Below are 23,828 nucleotides of genomic sequence, written 5' to 3'. Positions count from 1 at the left end.
TGCTGGATAATTCTCCAAGTAATATTAGAAGTGATGGTTGATGAAGGAATGCATTATTTTAGTTTCAACACTTAATGAATAGGTAAATTTAGTTACCACTCATTTGGGAACTAGCAATCTCATCTCGAGTACTTGAGACACAAATTATTATGTTTCCCTTCGATAGATAATGTAAGCAAACAAGAGTTTTTTGAATCTTATTTCCTGGTAGTGGAATGTCCTGACATCATAGGGACATTTTTTCTTATTCTATTATTTGAGAAAGTACTTCTTTCTATTACCTGTAATTCTTGGTTTAATAATCTCTTGCCCGAATATTTTTTCTATAGCATTGTAATAATTTTAGAAAACTAAGATTTGAACAAACAAGCTAGTAGGAGTTTCTCATACTATTACTAGTGCAAGACCCTCATAGAAGCAAATGAAGGTATGAGTGTTTACTTCATCTTGACCACTTATCGTGCAACTCTATATTTGTTTTACCTTGGTTGCTGCAACGGTGCTACGTTTTTTTAGTTATTGTTGTGAATGGCTATTGATTTGAATTTCTTTGTTTTGGCAATGCTATGGGAAACGACAGTGTCAGGTATGCTTAGGTGATTTTTCCCAATATATTCGCTGCTGGCTGTAAATCTCTTATTAGGTTTGATTTGAATTTTTAACTTTAATCATGCAAGAAAATATTGTAGGAAATGATAGAGTTAGTCAGCTTCTTCTTTGCCAAAAGACTTGGTCTACACTGTGTGAATCTGTCCATGAAAACCATGTGAACGCTTCATGTTAGCTGACTGTATATGAAACTCATCTAGATTTGTACGCACATTAGGTTTGTACGTTTGTGACTAAGGTAACAGGTTGTGATTGTTACGCCAATAGAGTTGTCAATTTAGGATCTATTGACGAGGGAGAATATTCTACAAAGCTGATCCAGTATTGAATGTAGTAGTTGAGATATACTAATGTATATATAAACTATTAGTGCCAACTGTAGGGAATCTTCTGCAAATTTCAGGTATGAAATCTGGTTGTGAGCCAGCTGATCGCTTTAATGTTTAAGGATAATTGATATTTCCCTGTTGAGGATGTTGAGAATGATTGAAGAGGTTGGTGGTTTTGTTGATGGTGATGTTGATCAAAGCCTATGGGGTAGTAGTCATGTAAGATTTATAGGAGAAATGGGTTTTTGGTTTAGGTAAAAGATAGAGATGGAGAGATGATTTATTTAGTAGGAGTCTATTGAAGCTTGGGTAAAAACAAATGGCCTGTAGCGATGTAAGTATATGGAGTAATTGTATATAAGAATGTGTGTATGTTAAACTCAAGCTGCTTTTTTTAAGACGCTTAAAAGATTTACGTTGATAATTGGGGATTAATGCATATTTGGATTTATTTGAGATTTTAAGGAGTTTGGTTTTTTGTGGATGTTGAGATGTCTTATTGATTAGGTAACAATGGTGTACACATAGATGGAGAAAGATTGTTCGACTGTAAATTTAATTTGCATTGTAGATTAGTGCAGAGGTGGTGGGATCCAGAGTTTGTTTATGTAGGAACTGTGATTTGCGTATTTGGTTCTTGTTTGTTTGTAGTGAATTTTGTTATTATAGCGTTTGTTAAGAGAAACCTACATTGTTTGTTAATTTGAGCAAGATTGTGGAGTTGCATTTATTGGTAGAATAAGGGATTTAATATCTTATGTTCAATAGTTTGTTCCTATTCAGTTGAGCTTGGATTTGTCACTGGTTATCTTGATGGTAAGGTATCGATCAATTTATCATGGTTTTGTTCATATGGATGTTATTTTTGAACAAAGAAATTTACATGGAGCCTTTGATTTTGCCAGTAGGATTACTTCTCTGGTGAAAAAATTATCAATGTTAGGAAGTATTGCGTAACGGGCCTAGTTTCGATAAGAGTAAACCAATTGTTGGCTGTTGTTAAAATTATTTTAGGGTTTGGCGAATGCAACATTGCTTGCTGGAGGCAACGGAAGCAGGATTGTGAGGGGATTAGATATGTGGGCTACTTCTTCCAGCTAGCGTATTGGAAGTTTAAGAACAGAATAGTTTGTCATATACCTGCAAATGAATGTTGCACACATTACGTGATATTAAGAATACTTGCTATAAGAGCCTGTGCATGATTTGTGTGTGCTTACTAGAGATATTGAAAGTAGAAATAGGCAGCTTCTAATGCGATTGTTTAGTTTGAGAGAACAATTTTGTAGCGACTGTGGAGTATGATATTGCAAATGGATTGTCTTCGTATCTAGGTTTTTGAATGATTGACTTAAAGAGTTGATTCAGGCATGTCTGATTCAGCAGGTTTTATTCGGGCAATTGTGTTCGTTATTGGTGGTAAATAATGGTAAGACTACTTGGCACATGTAACCACTGGAGCTTTCCAGTAGCTTAATTTTAGTTGCTTTAAGCATCTATTATGGTAAGCAGTAGCGATAAATAATCATGGTATTATTTGAATGTTATATGATTTGAGAAACGTCTAGTGTATAGCCGAATTTTTGCAACTTACTTGTGATGCTTTATTTTGTCTGGAATTTGTATTTGCTAGAAATGTTTAGTAGTTTGCCTGAACTATCATAAATTGCAAGATTAATTCGGTTAATGATGTGCTCGCTGTCTAAATTACACTAATTGTGACTTAGACAACAGTATACAGCAAGATTGCTAAACTCTATTCATAGTTTTCATCTAGCACTATTGTTCTGTTTCGGCTTACTGTAGAATAATACGTGAGTTTTTTCCTTATATTCGTAATACTCTTTGACATTATGTGAATTCTGATGATCTTCTTTTCAATGTATTAGCAGTTAGTATAAAATGCTTTTGCAAAAATAAAGCAGTATTAGAAGATTTCTAAAAGTGGCAATGTGGTTTTTCACATCAACTTGAGGACCAGATTAAGTTAAACCACATTTATTTTGATCAAAATTCGTTGAAATCTGAAATAAAAGAATTAGAAATGGTAGCGCATTTATGAATATCGACAACTAAATAGTCATTACATTGTAGTGCCAAGAGATTGTGAGATTTGTAGGAGTTGAGAATCAGATTCATATTTTGCCATACGGTAGTCAAACTCCTGGTGAGTGACGCCGTATAGTATTAAGAAATTTAGTTGCCAGACCTTCGCCTAATGAGTCCAGTTATCACTTGATTCCGAGTCGACAAAAATCTGTCCCTGCAATCAAGTCAAACCCCAGATCACAGCCGACTTCAGTTTTGTTAGAGCCTCATTATCTTCAAATAATCACAGCTAGCTATACATTTTTACACGTTTCTGCAGTAGTGGTTCAGGATATTTCTTAGTATCCAATCGTAATCTATATTGGGGTCGCCATTAATGAGTTTTAGTAGCAACCTCAATAGCTCAAAAAAATGATTAGCTTCAAATGAGAAGGAGGCACAGTATAAACTTTTCAATCAAAATATTTAGCCTTCAATATCAAAGGTTATATACCATCGTAAGGAATCTCCATTTGCGACAATGCCCTCAAAGTAAATTGAGAATCGAAAAAGTTTACATTTGGTATATTGTAATACTCAAGTTTCTGGGAAATCAAGACAAAAGCAATCTTTGTACTTGACCATTAATAAACAAGCTATTTCCAACTTCAAAAGCTATTAGGTATGGATGTGGATGAAAAAGTCAGATTCAAACGATGGAACATATGAACAGTTGAAAGTGGAACCCTCAAGCATGTTTCAAAACAAACTAGTCTTAAACAAAAATGACGAAAAAACTATAAATGCTTGGCCCTCAGTATAACTGGATTAAGAACCGTTATATCAACTCACGATATATCAAAAATAGCAATTAAATGTAAGCTGACAACTGATATAGCTATTATGTAATATATCAAACAAACTTCCCTACCCAAATATAAGTATCAATCATAGTTGATGGAGAAGAGATATGGAGCTTGTCCTGAAGTAAACTAATAGAAGACTTTGTCTTGTACACGATCGTAGAGATAATCTCTACTCTATTACCTGAACCAATTGCAATGAAAACTAAAGATACTCTTTGTATGTGATTGTATCAATGAAGTACGCCAGAGTGTGACGACAACAGCTAGCTATGTCATTGTTAAATACAACAAATAAACTAAACAGAAAAGACAATAACTGTCCTTTATAGTACACTAATGTGTAGCTGAATAAGGAGTGTGTAACAGTAATGTGATGTAGTTGTATCTTTAATATCACAGTTATGATAAGGGTCGTGTATATGTGAACATGGATTTGCTTTGAAAAAAAAAATTTTTTTTCAACGAGTAAAGATCTGAATAATACAGAAAGTAAAAATATGTGTGTGTGTCCATGTATCAATAAAGTGACAGAAGAAGAAAAAAAAGAGTTTTTTTTTCATCGTTTTTTGCCAGTAATAGTGAAAAGTTCAACAATTAATTTTTTTTTTGGGCTTCAGTTAGAAGGAAAAAGATTTGAACTGAACTCTTTTCAAGAAAAACTTCCCTTTTTGCTTCCAGCTTATTTATTTTCAAGAAGCATTTTTGAAATCTACAATGTCTCAACAGATTAATCCACCATTAGGCTCTACTGACATAGCCAAGTTGAGCATCCCAACGTTGCCTCAAGTGACAACCGAACCACCAAAGCAAAATGGATTGTGGTCATCAAACCCAGTTTTCAGTTACATCAACGATGTTTATATCACTATAAACGAACACCGTAAATCATTGGGATTAACCAACCCGGGAACAATTGAAAACTTGAACAAGGAGGTTGCCCGTGATGTGTTTTTGGGTCAATATTTCTTCACAGGGTTGAGAGCTGATTTAAACAAAGCCTTTTCCATGATGCCAGCATTCCAAACATCCCACACTTTAAGTATTGGATCCAACGTTTTACCAGCCTATGCTTTCAGTGCCTTATATGCCACCGATGATTATTTCTTACAAGGTAACATTGACAATGATTTATCATTTTCTGGTAGAATCAATTACGGATGGGACAAATCAAACATTTCCAAAGTCACATTACAATTAGCTCATGGACAACCATCCATGATCCAATTAGAACAAGATTATCAAGCTAATGATTGTTCTATCAATGTCAAAACTTTGAACCCTAACTTTTTATCAGGTAATGAATTCAGTGGAGTTGTTGTTGGATCTATTTTACAATCCTTGTCATCCAAGTTGGCAGTCGGTTTGGAAACCATGTACTCCAAGCAACCATTAGCACCACCAGACACAGCTGTTTCTTATGTTGCTCGTTATAATGCAGGCAACTGGATCGCCTCTGCTCAACTCCAAGCTCAAGGTGCTTTGATTGCAAGTTTCTGGAGAAAGGTCACTGATAAAGTCGAAGCTGGTTTAGAAACCCAAGTTGCTGCCACTATGAAACAAGTTGCTGATCCATTAATGGGTGTTGGTTTTGAACCAGTCATTGAAGGTCAAACTACTATTGGTGCCAAGTATGAATACAGAACTGCCGTTTTCAGAGGTCAATTGGATTCAAAGGGTAAGATCAGTGCATTTTTAGAAAAGAGAATCATGCCAACTGTTTCCATATTATTTTCTGGAGAAATTGATCAATTCAAGAATACATCTCGTTTGGGTTTGGGTTTGCAATTTGAGGCTGCTGGTAATGAACAATTGATGTTAATGCAACAAGGTTTAGTCGACGCTAATGGTAATCCTATCCCAGGTGCTCCAGCTCCAGGTGCTTTGTAAATAAAAGAAGAAAGAAAAAAAGAAAGAAAAATAGACTAAAACTTTCATTTTCGTTTTCATTTTCATTTTTGTTTATTTTTTATAAACTTTGTATATATATAAATAATATATTTTCTTTTTTTTGTAAATCAGAAAGAAAAAAAAAAAGGAAAGCATCAAAGAGGTGTAAACTTCAGATACTGGTTAATCTCATCATCACTCTTTCAATATCGCAGAGATGGGATGTTACTAGAATCAATGTTTCTCTTACCAGCCAAATAATCTAGCTGCAAAACCACTGTTTTTCACTGCATTGTCATTCATGGGGGTTTTCAAAACCGGCTTATCAGGCTTTGAACTCAACATCCGATAGATCTCTTGCGAATTTAACTTGACATCACTATTCAATTTAGGATTTGTTTTTGCAGTTGATGCAAAATAAGCACTTTGTCTTCGCCTATTCATATCAGACTGGTATATAGATAAAGTTCTAGCTGAAGGTAACCTCGACATCGACTTGATTGATTTTGAATCTTCATCACGTCTATCGATTTCACTATTTCTCAAGGGAATATTTTTATAAATTTGATATAAGTCAGTTGTAGCACTATTGATACTGTAGGTGGAGCGAGATTTTGGGATTTTCTTATAATTGTTATTGTTATAATTGTGAGTTTGACTATTGAGATTGGGTTCCATCCAACCACTCTCATTAATATACAAATCACTTTTTGAAGATCTTCGGCTCCTATTATGGCCATTATTACTTTGAGGGAATTGTTGAGTCCGGGTTTCCGTAGGATAATATTGTGCTACTCCATCATCATTAAGATTTCCTTGATTATTATAATGGCTTCGATTATAATGAGTGGCCGGTAATCGTTTATGATGCGCCGATACTATAGATGGCTGCCGTGATTGCGGACGCAGGGCAATAGTCATTGATTTGTGGATATTCTCCTCATATTCATCTAGCAAAGAATCCATCGACGACTCAGATTTTTCATCAATAGCGGGGTACTTCTGGCTGTGACCGTGATTATGGTTGTAATTTTGGTTTTGGTTTTGGTTATGACGAAGGTTGTAAGCTTGATTCAGCGACAATGGCTTCTTTGGTTTAGGTTGGTGTAACAATAATTTTGAGTTTATATCGAGACAGGCAATATTGGTATTCAACGACTGCATTGACTCTTTTTTATAAAGATGTGGTTGTGAAAGAGTATCAGGAAATGCCTGACCTTGTTGTTGTCGATGCTGGTGGGAGGCGACTCTCCCTTGTGGCGATAGGTGGAAGGTAGTTTGAATGTGGCCTGGAGATATAGGAGCGGATGGAGGGGAATCAGGGATTTCGTTAGAAATATAAATATTTCTTGGAGGAGATTCCAATTCCTTTGGTTTTGTGTTGATACTATCTGTGAACTCAAATTGCAGCTTAGGCTCTGGAGCATTTTTATTTTCTGATTCATGTAAACTTATAAATTGAACATTTCTTTGGAAAACGTTGATTAGATTGTTAATTACATTCAATTCTTCGCTGTTTATAAATATTTTCCAGTATCGTTCCGGATTGACTAATGGTAGCAAGAATTGATTTGAATTTATTCTGAAAACCTTGATTTTGGGCAATAATGGGTAAATAAAGTTATTACCGCAGGACAAATAAGTCACATCGCCTTGATGTAGCTGGAAAATCTCAAATATCCCATGTGCTAGCAAAGAGCCATTGGCATTGTTTTGGTTTACCAATTCCAAAATTTTCAGCGATTTGTATTTAAATAGAGTAACTTTTTCATCCAAATCCAAAGATATATTGTGATTACCATTGTTGTGGTTGCTATTCACTTGATTTCCACCAGTAGCCTGTTGCAATTGGGACTGTTTATCATCATTTTCTTTTGATTTCAAGTTTTCTTTAATGTCGAATAGTTGATTAAAGGTGTTATCATGATTCTGTTTGTATCGCATAATAGCCTCCTTTCGCGGCGATTTGTACACATTGGCTTCCTGAGCATGTTGTGGAGGTGGAGGTGGAGGTGGAGGCGGCGGCGTCGTCGTCGTCACAGTTGTCATATTAAGATTTGTGCTATTGTCTCTGTCTGTAGTTTGTTGCTGTACTTGGTGGTCTGTAACATCATCATCTGCCATTATGGAAGATTCGGGTGACTTTTGCAGAGATTCAGTAGGTTTGTTGAAATGCTGGCTCTTGTTCTTGTATCTTTGTTTATTGCGTTTATTCTTTCGTTTGGTATTACTAGTAAATTTCTGTGATGTTGCGTTTGTATTGTCGTCGATAGAATTATCATGTGTTGTTGGATTAGCCATGGTAACAGAGAGAAAGTAAAACAAAAAAAAAGATTGGGGAAATATGTGCTCGAATGCAATCTGATCGGTTGAGCGTTTTATTGATGTTGTTGTAATGGTGTCAATAGTGGTAGCAGTTGCAAAATTGGTATTGCATATGACATTTATCAACTAACAAGCTTGAAATCCACCAGAATTTTATGGGAAAGGGTGTAAATGAAGAACGAAAATGGTTTTTGTTGATTAATTCCTCAGAAATCTTTTTCTTGTGTTTTCCTTTCTTGACCCTCATTTTCCTTTGAAATCTTTTTTTTTTGTCTCTCAGCCTGCAAGCGTTCTCTTTTCCCTCCTTCCACTTAACCCCAGACAGTTTTAACAATTTAGACACTACTACTAATTGCAACGTACTAACTAGTGAAACCCCACATAAAACGATCAAATGTTTTAATCAGAATATCAGCAATATACCCGTTTGTTAAAGTATTTTTGAGATTGTGGAACTAATAATTAGAGATTGAGTTGAGGAGGAAAGAGAACCAAAAGCCAATATATCAATTTGGTCTGGCCAATCGAAAAATGACAATTCAATTATTAACTACAACACTCCTCTTGCATTTACTTTGATTTGGTTATTATATATTTTTTCTCAGATAATCTATACAGTCGACTCTCTTGTTCCTAATACTCTAGTTTCACCGACAAACGCACTTGAACCATGTGATGCGGCATTAGCTGCACCATGTTCAATATCCTGATTAAAAAGTGGCTTATACCCAACACTTCCTCTTGTTACCAAACTTTCTTCTTCCTTATAGAATGTGACGATCAATTCTAAAAAGTTAATCAACGAGCTTAATTTGTTTTCAATAGTGGTAATCACTTTAGATGGTGGGTATAATTTATCAATGTAGCCATAGCTTAGCAAATAACCTGTCGTGATTCCAAATAAGTGGCCCGGTAATGAACTGGAAGGAAACAAAATCATAAATACAATTGCCACAACGAATGGTACGTATAAAGTGTAGAGTTTGATTTCCAAACTGTTGCTTAGATGAAAGGTATGCATTATTGGTCTGAATTTGGATTCATGGTACGCCATATAACTCATCAACAGAAAGGCAATACCTGATAAGCCAATAACCCCGGTATTAGGATAAAAAATCAATCCCACAATACAATATTGCAAGGCAGCAATCACTGTTAATAAATTCAAAGTTACCCCAGTGTGAATAGTACCGTTTCTTGTTTCAAATACGGCCAAGGGGGTAGCCAATGTAAAAATATTACAGATCCAATGGAAGAAATTGACATGAAATAATGAATAAAGCGAGATGCTATTTAAATTCAAGTCTAACGGGGCCCGAGGATACAAAATCAAAGATTCAAAGGTGTACGATGTCACTGATTTGATAACACACAACATAAAGGTGAATACAATTAACCCCGTGGTCAATGCTGGAGGTCTCAAGCTCGGATCATATTTTGGAGGAAACTCGTCGAAATTAATCATTGCTAATAGGTCTTAATGCTGTTTTTTTTTAATTCTTTTGTGATGGGTTTATATTCTCAGTTCTTGATAATTCAATGTGCTTCCAAACTCTTGTATTGCCACAAGTACGCGTTGTCTTTGGTGGTTAATTTCTTTCGGGTCTTCAAGTAATCAAGACAATCTCAATACTCTTTTTGATGTAACTGTGTGGGCCTGATATAGTTGTTGTGATTTTGTTTTGTTTTGTTTTGTTTTGATTTTGAAAAAATTTTTCCGTTCCCGCAAAATGTCGTGTGCCAAATACTAAACTCGGCCCAATTGCTTCGGCCTGAGACGGACCAAGGACTGAAAATAGGATAGCATCTATAAAACATATTGGTTAAAATGGAAACTACTTGGTGTTACTAAAGTTGAAAGCTGGGTTTGATTTGGATCAGCTTGTAATCAAGAAAAATTAACAATAAGAAGAAATTTCGGTGTGTTAGAGTACTTCACCCACAGGTGCAGAGATAATAGAGGAAGTAGTGCAATTCATATCCATCGTCGGTATTTCTGAGTGAATTAAAAAGTAAGTAATCAAATGAGATTAGTTAAACTTATTGTATGAAAGGAGGAGGCGGAAGTTGGACCTAATTAAATTGTGTAATTACACAGAAATGGTAGCAATTATAACAATATAAAAGCTTTTTTTGTTTTGCACATTGCCAGAACACATTGTGATGGGTAGGTCAGAAGACAAAATTGTCGATACATATACACTTTGATTACAATTGATGAACTTCTGATAAACTCATGGTGGCTTTCAGAAATAAATAGGAATCAAATGAAGGTAAATTACAATAGGTCAATATAAGGTTTTGGATGCGATAAGAAGGGAAAGAATAAAATAACTCACATTACATCACATCACAGCACAGGCCGCCTTGACAGATAAACAAAACACCAAAAAAAAAGGAAAAAGGTTTTGAGAATGCAAAATCATACGCGAAAGGGAATTGGAATGACATTTTTGTGTACGATCATGTAACATCTTGATTTACGTAATACAAAAGATGATCCTGTCTAGATATACAATTGAGTGGTTGATCTGTTGAAGCACTAATCCAAGAAAGCCCTGACAATTTTACAAAAGAGAATCTGTCCCTTTCATTGTGCAGAATAAGGTAAACAAATGGTATAGGTCCAAATCATATGTTGCTCGAGGTTAGAGTCTATCTTGAAAAATTTTGTACATACAAACTGATATAACTCGACAATGGTCCAGGGTGTGTTTGATAAGAATATTCGTACAATTATGATAAGTTTCGTCACTTTTTCGGATTCTGAAACTTGTTCTTAATAAGAATTGGAAAGATAATATTCCTTTTTTTTTTGTGATGTCATTGAGAATTGCGGATTTTATGAATTATTGATTGATTGATTTCTCACTTAATTTTTGTGACTAGTTTTACTTTTAGTATTAGTAGTGTGTGAGTGACGCAAAATTCTCTTTTGTCATTTTTCCTCTTTTTCTTTCTTTTCTTTTTTCTTTTAGTTAGCATAATACTTCTATATATAAAATACACATCAATGATTACGTTTAACCTCCCTTTCGATATATAAATATATATATTCGTTCTAGTTTTCTTGAGACTACGTTCATCCATTTGCTACTTTTATTCTTTTGGAAAGTCAATTCTTATTTCTTTTTTTTTTCCTTTATTTTTCACACATATACATTAGTTGTTATCAAAGTTTACTCCGTCACACCACTGTACAGGAGATTAGCTAGAAGTATACTCATCCATCTTTTCTATTTATCAATTTGCTAGAAACATAAACTTTCAAACATTCTTGAAAAATATTAATAAATGTCGGATAATCGTCCAACATATGACACTTCATCGTCAGATGAAGAGCCTAGTAATCACTTTCACATTCAATTACCTCAGCGACAATTAAATTTACAAGAAATCAGAAAACAAAATCATAAAAAGCATGAAAAACCAACTATTGCTAAACAAACCGCCAGTAACTTAGCCAAGGCGAAGAAGATAACAACCGGCAGCAATCATAAATTTGGTAACAGCATTAACAACAACAACAACAATGCTAACAAACATTTGGGGAGTTCATCTGCAGGGACGAATAGAAGAAGTCTCATCTCACCTACATCTTCAACACATGTTAGTTCAGACGACGACGATGATGACGATGACAATGCCGCTTTTTATGGTGATAAGCTTAACGATAACAAAAAATTGAATGTTTTTGCTGACACAAAAAACAATTTATCTCATTTTCAATTCAATGCAGATGGAATTAAACCTAAATCTTTGCATGGCCAAGGTGACGACAGTAGTGACGATGATGGCAATAATCTAGACGAGGTTGAAGATGAGACACATAGTGACTTTGCTGTTTTGAATCAAAATCACCCACCACAACAATACTACGAAACAGATTCATCTGATGAAGACGAAGAAGATGATGACGAAGTGCCACAAACAGTTCACAAGACATATTCCAATGCTTCATCGGGTCGCTCAAGTCGCCTCTCAAGAAAAAAATCTATGAGTGAGACTACTGATACGCGAGCACCAATACCACCGACGGGAAGAAGATCGACAAACTCCAATCATTCTCGAGAAAGCTCTGGAAGGAGAAGTACCTCGTCTGGGAACATTAACAGTGGAGGAGGACTCAAGGGAATATTAAGAAAAATGTCATTAGTTGATTCTACTCCAGTTGATTCAACAAACCAAGATATTTCCCATAGTGATACCTTTTTAGGTCGTGTTTTGAATTTTGGGACTAATCAGGGGTTGAGCGGTGGTGGTTTAGCACCAGGTGCTTCAAGAGTAATTAGAGAAGAAGATGAGGGAGAGTGGAACCTTGATGAAGAGAGAAGGGTGGGCTTTGCAGCACATGAAAATGACCGTGATGCCTTTGAAATGCAACCATTGAATTATGAGGATTTAAGTGAAGAGGCAAAACAATTGATACAACAACATGTTCCCGGTGCTGGCGCTAGTAACTTAGATCATTCTCAACAATCGAGTGCTGCTCCTAGCACTGAAATCACTCCTAGTCAAAGTCCAAACCAGCATTTACTCAATGAAAAGTCAAACAATAATGAAAACAACCAACAATCAACTACAGTGGAATCATCATCGTCGACGTCATCTCCAGGAGAAGACGAGGAGCTAGCACGTAGACGCGCCTCAGAAGAACGCAAAAAAGCTGAAAACCCATTTTATACACCAAATCCAGATTTATTTTTACGTGGAACAAATGCCGACAATCAAGAGCTTCACCAAGCACCCAATGATTTTCTTCATGATATGGATGGTGATTACATTGCACCGCCAAAACAAGTTCAAGCTGGGGTTTTGTCGTCGTTGTTAAGATTATACCAAAATCCGCAAGAACAAAAATCGGCCAGCTCGTTGAGTAGAGTCAGTACTGGTACTAGTGGCACAGCATTATCATCATTTGATGATAGTTACGATTCAGATGACTATAAGGATTCCAAGAGTTCCCTGAATGTCGACTTGCAACACAAATTAAAACTGGGAATAAAAGGTGGTTCCAAGGCTATGTTCAATAAAGCAGCTAATAAACTCAAACACCACTCGCATACTCGTACAAACACAGTTGAAACTCAAGGTTCATCAAACCTGGAAGAGTTTTCCAACGACAAGGATGAATTTTCTAATGGCTATGACGATGACAATAAAATGAATGCCAATTTACCATCATTCCAAAATGCACGCCCAAAAATGCCCAAGAAAAAGACAACAGAACCAGTACAAAAGTTGAAAAAATTGAGACATAAACAACGTGCGGAAAGATTGAGAATCACTGTTCATATTGCCGACATATTGCAACGTCAACGATTTATTATGAATATGTGTCGTGCGTTGATGTTGTTTGGAGCACCAACACATCGTTTAGAAGAGTATATGGTTATGACATCAAGAGTGTTGGAGATTGACGGACAATTTATTTATTTCCCTGGATGTATGTTAGTCTCGTTTGGTGATGCAGCCACAAGAACTTCTGAAGTGCATTTAGTCAGGTGTGCCCAAGGAATCAATTTATCCAAGTTGGCCGACACTCATAAGATTTATAAAGCGGTGATTCATGATTTGATTGGGGTTGAAGATGCTTCCAAAAAGCTTGATGACTTATTGAAAAGCAAAAGTAGATACCCACCATGGTTGTGTGTTTTGTTTTATGGGTTGGGCTCATTAGCTGTGACACCATTTGCATTTGAAGGTGGATGGTTAGACTTACCTATATCATTTGGTGTTGGGTTATGTGTTGGATATTTGCAATTTTATGTTTCATCTATATCCAATTTGTATTCTTCAGTGTTTGAAGTTTCAGCAGCCATTGTAGTGGCTTTCATTGCTCGAGGAATTGGATCGATCAAAGGTGGAGATTTATTTTGTTTCCTGGCCATTGCTCAAGGTTCATTGGCGATTATCTTGCCCGGTTACATCATTTTGTGTGGATCGCTAGAATTACAGTCAAGAAATTTGGTGGCAGGGGCGGTTCGAATGTTCTATGCCGTTATTTATTCGTTATTCTTAGGGTTTGGTATTACTTTGGGTGCAGCATTATATGGATGGATTGATCACAATGCCACTTCGGCCAATTCTTGTGCACTGGGTCACGCCATTGACGAGAAGTGGAGAATTTTGTTTGTCCCGATGTTTGCCTTATGTTTAGGGTTAATCAACCAAGCTCGATGGAGTCAGGTACCAATTATGATTGTTATTGCTGGTATTGGTTATATCGGGTCATTTTTTGCCGGGAAGCATTTTTCTACAGTGACTGAATTTACTGCATGTATTGGTGCATTTATTGTTGGAGTTTTGGGTAACTTGTATTCACGAATCTGGAAGGGGATGGCAGTGTCTGCCATGTTACCGGCAATTTTTGTCCAAGTTCCTTCCGGTATTGCCTCCAAGAGTTCATTGATATCTGGTTTGAACACTGCAGATCAAATTACAAACAAAAGTAGTAGTAACAATGGTGGAACAGTAACAAATGATGCTAGTTCATTGAGTTTTGGTGCAACAATGGTGGAAGTATCCATTGGTATTAGCGTGGGATTATTTGCAGCAGCATTAATTATTTATCCATTTGGGAAGAAAAGAACTGGGTTATTTGCCTTATAGATTGTGTATCATGGACACATGCACAGATATAGATACACATATATATAGAATATATATTTTTATTTATACAACAATCAAAGTTAGTACATGGTATTCGTATTGCAGCATGTTTCTCTAGTGGGCATGGGTTTATCACGATTGGCGAGTGCTGGAGAAGAAACATTTTTTCTTTGACGAAAGTGTGTATTGGAAAAAAAAACCCAAGAGAAATTGAGTTTTTCGGCAGGTCTATCCAAGAAGCAAACGAACTCACACATCATTTATCATCATAATCTTGAACAAATAGATAATTGATAATAACATACTCTGATCAAATTCAATTCAAAGAGGACAATTCAAGAAGGTGAGCTAAAATATATTGGAAATAAAATGTTACAACAAAAACAAATTTCAAAGATCTTACAACAAGGATTAACGCCAATAACACTTAATTCCAAGTCCAACTCTCAATCCGCAACAACAATACCAACCTCTACCCACTCAATCAAGTCTATTTCGTTATTATCTAAACAAGGGATTCCGTTAATAACAGTTAGCTCGACCACAGATTCTGGGTCCGGTATCATTGATCAAGATTATAAGATATACTCGATAATTGCATACAATTCGTTAAACAAGCCAAACGAAAACGACAACGATAATGACAATGATAATAGCAAGAACACCAATAAATTAAAGAGTAAGGAGAATGAAACTTGGACTATAATACAATTTGAGCCGGGATTAAAATGCATGATTGAACGATGTCTTGATATGTATTTAGTGTTATACTATGATGGTCGAGTTGACAACAAGGATAGAGACGCGGGAACTGACAATAAGAACAATAAATTAGAAGGGGCTGCCAACGGCGATGCCGGCAATGTCAAGACCAAGGAAACTAGACAACTCGAGGTTGAAGTAGATGCGTTTGTAAAATTGAAAATGGACGGATTGGTACTGAGTTTACATGACGGTTTACTTGGATATAATAATGAATAAACGGTCATTTGTTGAACAAGAAAATAAGAGTATATATATATGTAAACATTTATCAAGAATATATGCAAATTTTGGGATATATAAAACTAAGACAACCCAGATTCGACAACAAGATAAAAAGATGCTACTACTGGAACTACTAAACAATCGAAACTAAGGTACTTTGTAAAAATAAAAAACAAAACAAATAGTAGTATTAAAGCAAAAAGTACATCAACCAATAAAAAATTAAAACAATAATATTATATGACCAAGAAAGAAATAAATCGTAACAGAAGGAAAACTATAAGAACAAAATGGAATCAGTAAAGTTAAAAAAAAAAAAGGAAGGAGGGGGAGAGAGGGGTGAAACAAAGGATGCCAACTAATTCATTGAAAGAGATTAGAATGAATCACAACCATTAAACCATCAATGAATAGATACTTCTTGTGCTGGGTGACGAACAAACAAGGCTTCCTTTAGTGTTATTAGTGGGTGGTGTTATGTTGCTAATGATATGCTTACTAATGGATATTAGTCGGGTTATTTTCCACCCATATCTTCATCCTCGTCGTCCTCTTCTTCTTCATCGTCATCTTCAAACTGATCGTCCATATTTTCATCCATTAAGCTTTCTTCATCAAAGCTTTCTTCTTCTTCGCTCTCATACCAAAAATCTTCGTCAACCGGTTCCTCGGCCCCCTCTTTGTTCTTCGAGTTGTTATAGTTTGAATAAGCGTTGTCAGAAGTTTCAGGCATAATGAAATCCTCTGGAATATCTTTTTTCGACCGTTCAACTTCTTGTAATACTTTCTTTTTGTATACGTTGTAGTTCTTTCTAAATTCAACGGAAGCGTCAATGTTCGCTGGTGAGTTGCCGTTGGGGTCATCCAATAAGGAAATAATGGAAATCAAAACACTTTCAACGGTTTGTGCCGGCGACCAAGTTTCGCTTTCTGGTTCGTCGCTGGTAGGGTCTCCTCCTTGGTGCAATATGGAAATACACAATCTACCATCACGATAAACATTTGGATGATATAATGCAGGGGTGAATCGGAAACTTGGTGGCGAAAAGGGAAAGTCTTGAGGAAATCTCATTTGACCTTTGAAATAGCCTCCATGATATAATGATTCAGGGTTTAAGACCATTACACCAACATTCCATAAGAAAATGTTGTCATCGTCCAACTCAATGTGAAATGAGGGAATTCCTTTTTTCGGATCAGTCAAGTCTTTAAATTGCCGTTGTAAGATAGCTGCTGCTGATTTGGATGACATGATAAATGATTTATTTACTTGGATGGGAGTGATGATGCTAAAATGCTTATGTTAATAGAAGTTGTTCGTGAAGGAAGTAAAATGTATTTGTAATCGTTTTTTTGTCTCTGTGTGTAATCTATATAAATTTTTTTCTGTCTCTCCCTCACTTGGTGGTTTCCTGTTTTGATTTCTTTTTTTCTTTTTTTTGCTTGATTTCTTTTGTTGTTGTTATTGGAAAACAATAAAATGTGATACTAACTGATAGTGGTCGTAGTAGTACAGAAGGGCGGTGGTGATGAATACAACAAGATAGAGCACGTAAGAAAGATTAATTAGAAATTAGACTTAAGTTGGGAAATAAGAAGAAAAGTAAGAATCGAAAATGTAAAAATAAAAAATAAAAAAGAATGAGAGAGATTCTATTTGGGAAATGAAACTAACTTGGGTAGGAGAGGAAGTGGGGGGAGAGAAGTGTGGTGGTGATGATGGTGGTGGTGGAATGAGCCGTCGGGAGATTATTCAGTTCTGGGTAGTGCCGGAAGGAGTGCTCTCCCCCTATAATAAAAGTTGGAAGCAAAAAAAAAAAAGAAACAAAGAAACGAACCAAATTTGCCCTATACGTGTACTTATGACTAACAAGAAGTAGTATACAAAACAAAGATGGGCCACAGAGAAAGAGAAAAACTCTAACAACAAAATTGGGAAATAAAACGAAACCCTAAAAAAAAGAAACATCTCTAAACAACACGCGCGTGCACATTTCCATAAAAAGAAATTACATGACACATCTGTTGACTACACACTACATGCATACTCTGGAGCTAATTGCAACAACCACCGTGATTACCATAAATGCTGAGTATCAGCAACAGGAAAAATTAGGTCTAGAAGCTTTTTAGAATTGATTAAAACAGCGTTGCAGTAGTCAAAGATTCAACGGTATTTCTTTGCTACGACTGAAACTCTATTTTTGCACAAAGCGGATCAAAGGTACTACCGGGAAGACGTTTTGGTTGATCTTCACAATGAACAATCCTCTCATCAATACTCCATTAACCTATTTACCGTCCTATTTACTCATCAAAGTTAAATATTTGTTCTTATTTGGCTAAAATGCATGACTTTAATCTGCTGTCAAAGCGAAGATAACACGGCAACGCAATTCTTGACACCATCTCTATACTTTTCTTTTCCATTTGCAGACGTTTTTTTACTCTTTTGAAACTTGTCTGAGGACTCTCTAGTATGATTAAGCACCTCTTGTATACTCCTATAAGCAAGCCCAACAAATTCACTAGTGTTTTTGATGCCCAGACTCTGTTGTCTTCGTGGATTTCATGTGATTTGTCCACCCGATCAATTTTTCCCATGGCTAATGTACATGATAAGACCTTGATTCCAATGCACCGTACATTACCGATGGAGCATTCTCCACTCGGTTTGGTTCAAGATGCTGCTAAGTGTGTCATTCTGAGCTTTACTATGGTAAGCAGGATATACTCTTTTTGAAGATACTATTAGTCTTTATATTTTCTGGTAAATCTATTTACTGGACGTTGGTGTAATTGAAGTTTAAACATTTTGTTTTGTGAATGTACGATATCGGTAATTGATGCAAACTTATCGTAAGAGTTTGTTTTGTTTTTTTCTCAATCCCCACCAATTCATTGTATGTGCCCACAAATTCAAAAAATTTTGGCTCAGATTCTTCACAAAAAAACTATCAAAAAAAAAAGGGCCATTTAATAGATCAAAACTAGTCATCTTTTAATGCATCACCTTAAATATTCACCACTTTCTATATTCATTACAAAACACTCAATGATAAACTCGATACGGTTATTATCCACTCAAGCTAGCAACAATCTTACTCATTACCAGATATTAGATATACCTGCAACAGCATCGATTAAAGAAATCAAACTTCAGTTTAAGAAACTACTGAAGAAATATCACCCAGATTTAAACCAACATTTATCAGATGATGAGAGGGATGCCATAAAGGAGAAATATATGCAGATGATCAGCTCCTATGAGGTATTGAAGGATTTGAAACGGAAAAAAGCCTACGATCAATCAATCAATTTGAATCATAAACGTGAATGGAACAACAAGTATTATGGGGAAGCTAAATATCATTCAAAAACCAATAAATCATATAATTACACGTCTCTGGGACTAAATACTAAACGACATAAAGTTAGGTTCCACAATGGATATACTCCAGATAATACCAACGCTAATGCCAAATTCACCGGAGAACATGTAAACTATGGCGACCGATATGACGTGCCTCATTTTGATTACGAAAAGCATCTAAATCGAAATTTGAAATTTGAGCAACGATTAATTGATAAATACTTGGACCAAAGCACTCAGACCAAAATATTAAATCAAATCACTCGATCAAACCACGATGATATTCTGCAAGAATTAAAAACCAAACATTTACTACGTCATGTCAACATGATCAGGAATACTAACACTTCTTATTCGGGATCGACTTCCTCACCGAAATATGGAGAATCAACTACTTTCAACGGATCATCTGCATCAACGGCTTTTCATCAAAATATTTATCAAAAACCTCGTTCTACCGATGAAGATTCCTCCATGTTCAAAGCATTTGCAATACTTGGTGGTGCAGGTAGTTCGCTATATTTGCTTTACCAGGTGGTATTCTAATTAACCATACATACATACAAACGAAGAATACAACAAAAACAAGTGGAAAATTAGAAACCGCGATAATAACTGAATGCGATTCGAATTACTAAATAATTGATAATATACATTTTAGAGAAGAATGTTTCTCTTTAATACACAAATATATTTTTGTTAATATGCAATCTTCTATATACTTGATGGTGGTTTTCTCTGTATTGTTTCGAAGGTCTTCACTCTTATGTTAAAACGTTTTCGTTTCTTCTTTTTAACGATCAACTTCACCAAACACTAAATCCATAGTACCGATAATGGCCACAGCATCAGCTAATAAATTGCCTCTAGCGATATGATCAAAAGCCCCTAAATGAGCAAAACCTGGGGCTCTAATCTTACATCTGTATGGTCTTTCACTACCATCGGAAACAACATAGACTGCCATTTCACCTTTTGGTGCTTCGATAGCAGTATATGTTTCCCCTTGAGGAACAGCATACCCTTTTGTGAATAATAAGAAATGGTGTATCAAAGCTTCCATATCTTCTTTCATTAATGATCTTGATGGAGGGGAGATCTTGTAGTCTTCAACCTTGACAGGTCCTTCAGGAATATCATTGATACATTGGAATATGATTCTTAATGATTGTCTGAATTCAGCCATTCTGATCAAATAACGATCGTAACAATCACCATTAATACCAACAGCAATATCGAAATCGACTAAATCGTATGCATCGTATGGTTGTGATTTACGAATGTCGAATGGAATACCAGAACCTCTCAACATGACACCACTCAATGAATAGTTTAAAGCATCTTCAGCAGAAACAACACCTACACCAATGGTACGATCTTTCCAAATACGGTTATCGGTACACAATTCTTCAACTTCATCAATTCTATCACCAAACTGGGTGGCCCACATATAAATGTCATCCAATAATCCAGCAGGCAAGTCTTGGGAAACCCCACCTGGTCTGAAGTATGCAGTATGTAATCTAGCACCAGAAACACGTTCATAAAATTCCATCAATTTTTCACGCTCTTCGAAACCCCACAAGAATGGAGTCAAACCACCGACATCCATAATATGGGTCAAGACCGACATACAATGGTTTAAAATTCTGGTGATCTCTCCAAACAAGGTACGAATGTATTTGGCTCTCAATGGAACTTCAACATTTAACAATTTTTCCACGGCTAAGGCAAACACCAATTCGTTGGTCATCATGGAAACATAATCCAAACGATCAAAATATGGCAAGGCTTGCATATAAGTTTTAGACTCAATTAATTTTTCAGTACCTCTATGTAACAATCCGACATGAGGATCAGAACGAACAATCTCTTCCCCGTGTAATTCCAAAATTAAACGCAAGACACCGTGAGCAGCTGGATGTTGTGGACCAAAATTTATAGTGAAATGACGAATTTTGGTATTTTGCTTTTCCAATCTATCTGGGTCATCGTTTTTATCCCAAGTAATATTAACATCATCTAACACTTCAGTGAATGTAGTAGGACCAAACCCTGGTGCTGGGGTCGAATACTTTTGTGGGTGTCTACCCAATGGGGTTACCAATGGTCTATTTTCAGGACCCGATGAGGCTGCTGCTGCATAACATCTGGCTGACTGCTTGTTGATTTGAGACGACAAAGATTGATATAACCTATGTCTAGATATTCTACTGGCAGATCTTAACATTATTCTTTTCTTTTAACCAATGGGTGTCAGTGTATATATAGGAATATGTGAATTAAAATAATAAATATAAAATGTTATAGAAGGGGGGGGGGRAARGGGATGAGTTGGGACAAGTGTTGTAGGTTAATTGGTTGGTTATACTGATTGGTTTAATATTCTTGTACTATGTCAACTAACGAAATTTTTTTTTCCTCTTTCTTCGCTTTTGTCTAAGTTGTTAGTAGTAATAGAAAAATAAATTTGTTTTATTGGCTGCTGCTACTGCTGTTATTTTTTTTTCCTACCGCAATTGATTTTTCCTCTCTCTTTTTCTGTCTCTATCGCTCTTTAACACGACCTTTTCTTTCTTAATAATCAGCACCTGGTAGCATATATATATGGAATTGAAAGGGATTTACTGTACTATTTATTTACATCATTGTTTTTGAAAAACTAAGGTTTATCTAATGCGTTGATAGAAGAAGTAGCCTCCTCTCTTCTTTTGTTTTAAAGCTAATGTACAAAGGAGAGAAGTAAGCTACTTTAACACGAGGCAGGCACACCTGGTGATGGAAAAACTGAAGAAAAAACCACGCAACAGCTTCTACAATTCTAAGTAAAGTTTGAAACATAGTAAGAGTTGAGATTACAATATTGAACTACGTATATAGGGAATAGAATAGAAAGGAATGCTAAATCTATTGACATGTATATAAACACTCTAATTTTGGTCGTGTTCCTTTTACCAAATGTATGTGCATACTCGCTTCAAAAAATTTTTCGTTTTTTCCGTCAAAATCATTCAAAAAAAAAGGAATCCACAAATTAGACTGTGTAACCTAATAGTTTTATTACATATCCAGATCATATCATATAAACAAAAATGGCAGGTGAATCATCAGTATCAAAATTCCAAATCACTTTATCCGATGAATCAAAGGAAAGAATAATCAAGTTGTTGGACTATTCTAAAACTGTTGCTCATTATGGGTTTATTCCATTTGTTTTATACTTGGGTTGGTCTGCTACTCCAAATAAACCATCTATCTTGAACTTGTTATCTCCATTCCCATCAGCTTAAGTGAAAGCACCAAGTCTTTCAGAAGTATCATTACAACAACAGCTGTACTAGTTAGAAGAAAAACAAAACAGAATCAATTTCTATGTTAAAAGATTCAAGGAAATATAAGGTTAGAGAGTTTAATGGATAGTAATCCATAAAACCAATTCTTGATGAAAGTTGCATATGTGTATATAGAGGCTCAGAGATAATTGTGTGTATATTATTTTATTTAACGATTTTTCTTTCGATTATCACCCGGTAAAGCTAGTTTGATCAAATTTTGCTTGTATCTAACTTGAGATCTATTACCAACTGCGGATTGTCTTATTATCTTGCCATCCTCTTCTTTCTTTATGGCTTGGGCAAAACTTTCACAATTCTTGATGTAGATTGTGTAATTGGCAAGTCCAACCAAGTGTAATGGAAAATTCAAATTTTTCAGATTCAATTTCAAAACTCATCGTATACACAAACAATTCATCAAAGTCCACATTTGAACACCCTTTATATACATATACTTATAAAGACTTATATATATGGAGTTGAACACAACCGACAAGCAAGTGCATACTCGCCGTTTTTCTTCACGTGAAATTGAAGTTATATCAGGCTTGCTTGCTGGATTCTCAACAACAATCGTCACCCACCCCCTAGATGTTATCAAGATCAGATTACAATTATCTCGAGATACACCCAAAACTACGCATCCTTTGGAATCAATAATATCTGTGATCAAAAAGATAAACCAAGATGCAAAAGTAGCATACAAATTGAATCACAAGCCCAAGGCATTCAATTATTTGATCCAGTACTATCGAGGAATCACTCCAAACTTGATCGGAAACATTTCTGCTTGGGGTATCTATTTTGCCTTGTATGCCGAATTTAAAAGTAAAGTTAAGACAAACAATACTACAATGAATTATTTTGCCTCGTCGGTATTAGCGGGGTTATCGACGTCCATTATAACTAATCCATTATGGGTGTTGAAAACACGAATATTAGGAAGTTCAAGAAATGAATCCAATGCTTATAGATCAGTTACAGATGGCATAAGACAAATGCTAGCAAAAGAAGGAATAACCAGCTTCTGGAAAGGAACCATTCCCAGTCTTTTTCTGGTTGTACAAGCAAGTTTACAAATTACCATCTATGACCATATCAAAGTGTATTTACTGAGTCCTCATCATAAGTCAGAAAGTATTGGTGCAACGTCTCATTTGTCAACTTGGCAGTACTTGTATTCTTCAGCATCGTCGAAAATCATTAGTATGTTGATTCTATATCCCACTCAGGTCGTTAGATCACGGCTACAGTATTCCCAAGACTCTTCACTGAGTATTGTTTCCATAGTTAAAGAGTTGTACTATAAAGAAGGAGGATTAAAGGGGTTCTACAAAGGAATAGGTGCAAATATTCTAAGAGTTCTACCTGCAACGTGTGTTACTTTTGTTGCTTATGAGAACGTCAAAAGATATCTTATGTAAAATCAGGATCTCAGATAGTTCTCACATTTGTTTCAGTTATTTATTTAGTTATA

The 23,828-nt window shown here is 35.6% G+C and overlaps 10 protein-coding genes across 10 annotated transcripts, besides 1 other annotated feature; 6 read left to right on the top strand and 4 right to left on the bottom strand. All coding sequences in view use genetic code 12, as the record gives it.

Annotated features, from left to right (window-relative positions):
- Window positions 1–2,142: part of a centromere ((CEN7) Centromere region of Chromosome 7; each centromere mediates a single kinetochore attachment although it binds multiple (four) Cse4p-containing nucleosomes) that runs on past the window's edge.
- A 2,404-nt stretch (window positions 2,143–4,546) lies between these two features.
- On the top strand, window positions 4,547–5,719 carry TOM40 (Tom40p; the record flags this gene model as incomplete). The annotated part of the gene is made up of 1 exon (XM_716269.1): window positions 4,547–5,719. One exon carries the CDS (start codon window positions 4,547–4,549, stop codon window positions 5,717–5,719), a length of 1,173 nt encoding a protein of 390 aa, XP_721362.1.
- A 246-nt stretch (window positions 5,720–5,965) lies between these two features.
- CAALFM_C701960WA (uncharacterized protein) lies at window positions 5,966–8,020 on the bottom strand (the record flags this gene model as incomplete). Its single annotated transcript, XM_716270.1, has 1 exon — window positions 5,966–8,020. One exon carries the CDS (start codon window positions 8,018–8,020, stop codon window positions 5,966–5,968), a length of 2,055 nt encoding a protein of 684 aa, XP_721363.1.
- A 634-nt stretch (window positions 8,021–8,654) lies between these two features.
- CAALFM_C701950WA (putative rhomboid protease) lies at window positions 8,655–9,509 on the bottom strand (the record flags this gene model as incomplete). Its single annotated transcript, XM_716271.1, has 1 exon — window positions 8,655–9,509. One exon carries the CDS (start codon window positions 9,507–9,509, stop codon window positions 8,655–8,657), a length of 855 nt encoding a protein of 284 aa, XP_721364.1.
- Window positions 9,510–11,338: 1,829 nt separating this feature from the next.
- CAALFM_C701940CA (pheromone-regulated protein) lies at window positions 11,339–14,656 on the top strand (the record flags this gene model as incomplete). Its single annotated transcript, XM_716272.2, has 1 exon — window positions 11,339–14,656. The coding sequence occupies one exon, from the start codon at window positions 11,339–11,341 to the stop codon at window positions 14,654–14,656; it is 3,318 nt and encodes a 1,105-aa protein (XP_721365.1).
- A 369-nt stretch (window positions 14,657–15,025) lies between these two features.
- On the top strand, window positions 15,026–15,637 carry CAALFM_C701930CA (uncharacterized protein; the record flags this gene model as incomplete). The annotated part of the gene is made up of 1 exon (XM_716273.1): window positions 15,026–15,637. One exon carries the CDS (start codon window positions 15,026–15,028, stop codon window positions 15,635–15,637), a length of 612 nt encoding a protein of 203 aa, XP_721366.1.
- A 523-nt stretch (window positions 15,638–16,160) lies between these two features.
- On the bottom strand, window positions 16,161–16,895 carry CDC34 (SCF E2 ubiquitin-protein ligase catalytic subunit; the record flags this gene model as incomplete). Its single annotated transcript, XM_716274.2, has 1 exon — window positions 16,161–16,895. The coding sequence occupies one exon, from the start codon at window positions 16,893–16,895 to the stop codon at window positions 16,161–16,163; it is 735 nt and encodes a 244-aa protein (XP_721367.1).
- A 1,803-nt stretch (window positions 16,896–18,698) lies between these two features.
- Window positions 18,699–19,562, top strand: CAALFM_C701910CA (uncharacterized protein; the record flags this gene model as incomplete). The annotated part of the gene is made up of 1 exon (XM_716275.2): window positions 18,699–19,562. One exon carries the CDS (start codon window positions 18,699–18,701, stop codon window positions 19,560–19,562), a length of 864 nt encoding a protein of 287 aa, XP_721368.2.
- A 247-nt stretch (window positions 19,563–19,809) lies between these two features.
- NUC2 (Nuc2p) lies at window positions 19,810–21,246 on the bottom strand (the record flags this gene model as incomplete). The annotated part of the gene is made up of 1 exon (XM_716276.1): window positions 19,810–21,246. One exon carries the CDS (start codon window positions 21,244–21,246, stop codon window positions 19,810–19,812), a length of 1,437 nt encoding a protein of 478 aa, XP_721369.1.
- Window positions 21,247–22,108: 862 nt separating this feature from the next.
- TOM7 (Tom7p) lies at window positions 22,109–22,306 on the top strand (the record flags this gene model as incomplete). The annotated part of the gene is made up of 1 exon (XM_019475488.1): window positions 22,109–22,306. One exon carries the CDS (start codon window positions 22,109–22,111, stop codon window positions 22,304–22,306), a length of 198 nt encoding a protein of 65 aa, XP_019331033.1.
- A 518-nt stretch (window positions 22,307–22,824) lies between these two features.
- Window positions 22,825–23,775, top strand: CAALFM_C701880CA (flavin adenine dinucleotide transporter; the record flags this gene model as incomplete). Its single annotated transcript, XM_716277.2, has 1 exon — window positions 22,825–23,775. One exon carries the CDS (start codon window positions 22,825–22,827, stop codon window positions 23,773–23,775), a length of 951 nt encoding a protein of 316 aa, XP_721370.1.
- Between the last annotated feature and the right edge of the window lie 53 nt (window positions 23,776–23,828).

This window comes from Candida albicans, chromosome 7, assembly GCF_000182965.3.
Source record: "Candida albicans SC5314 chromosome 7, complete sequence".
Lineage (NCBI taxonomy): Eukaryota > Fungi > Ascomycota > Pichiomycetes > Serinales > Debaryomycetaceae > Candida > Candida albicans.
The sequence above is the reverse complement of the archived record's forward strand: the minus strand, read 5'-3'. Positions and strand labels throughout refer to the sequence as shown.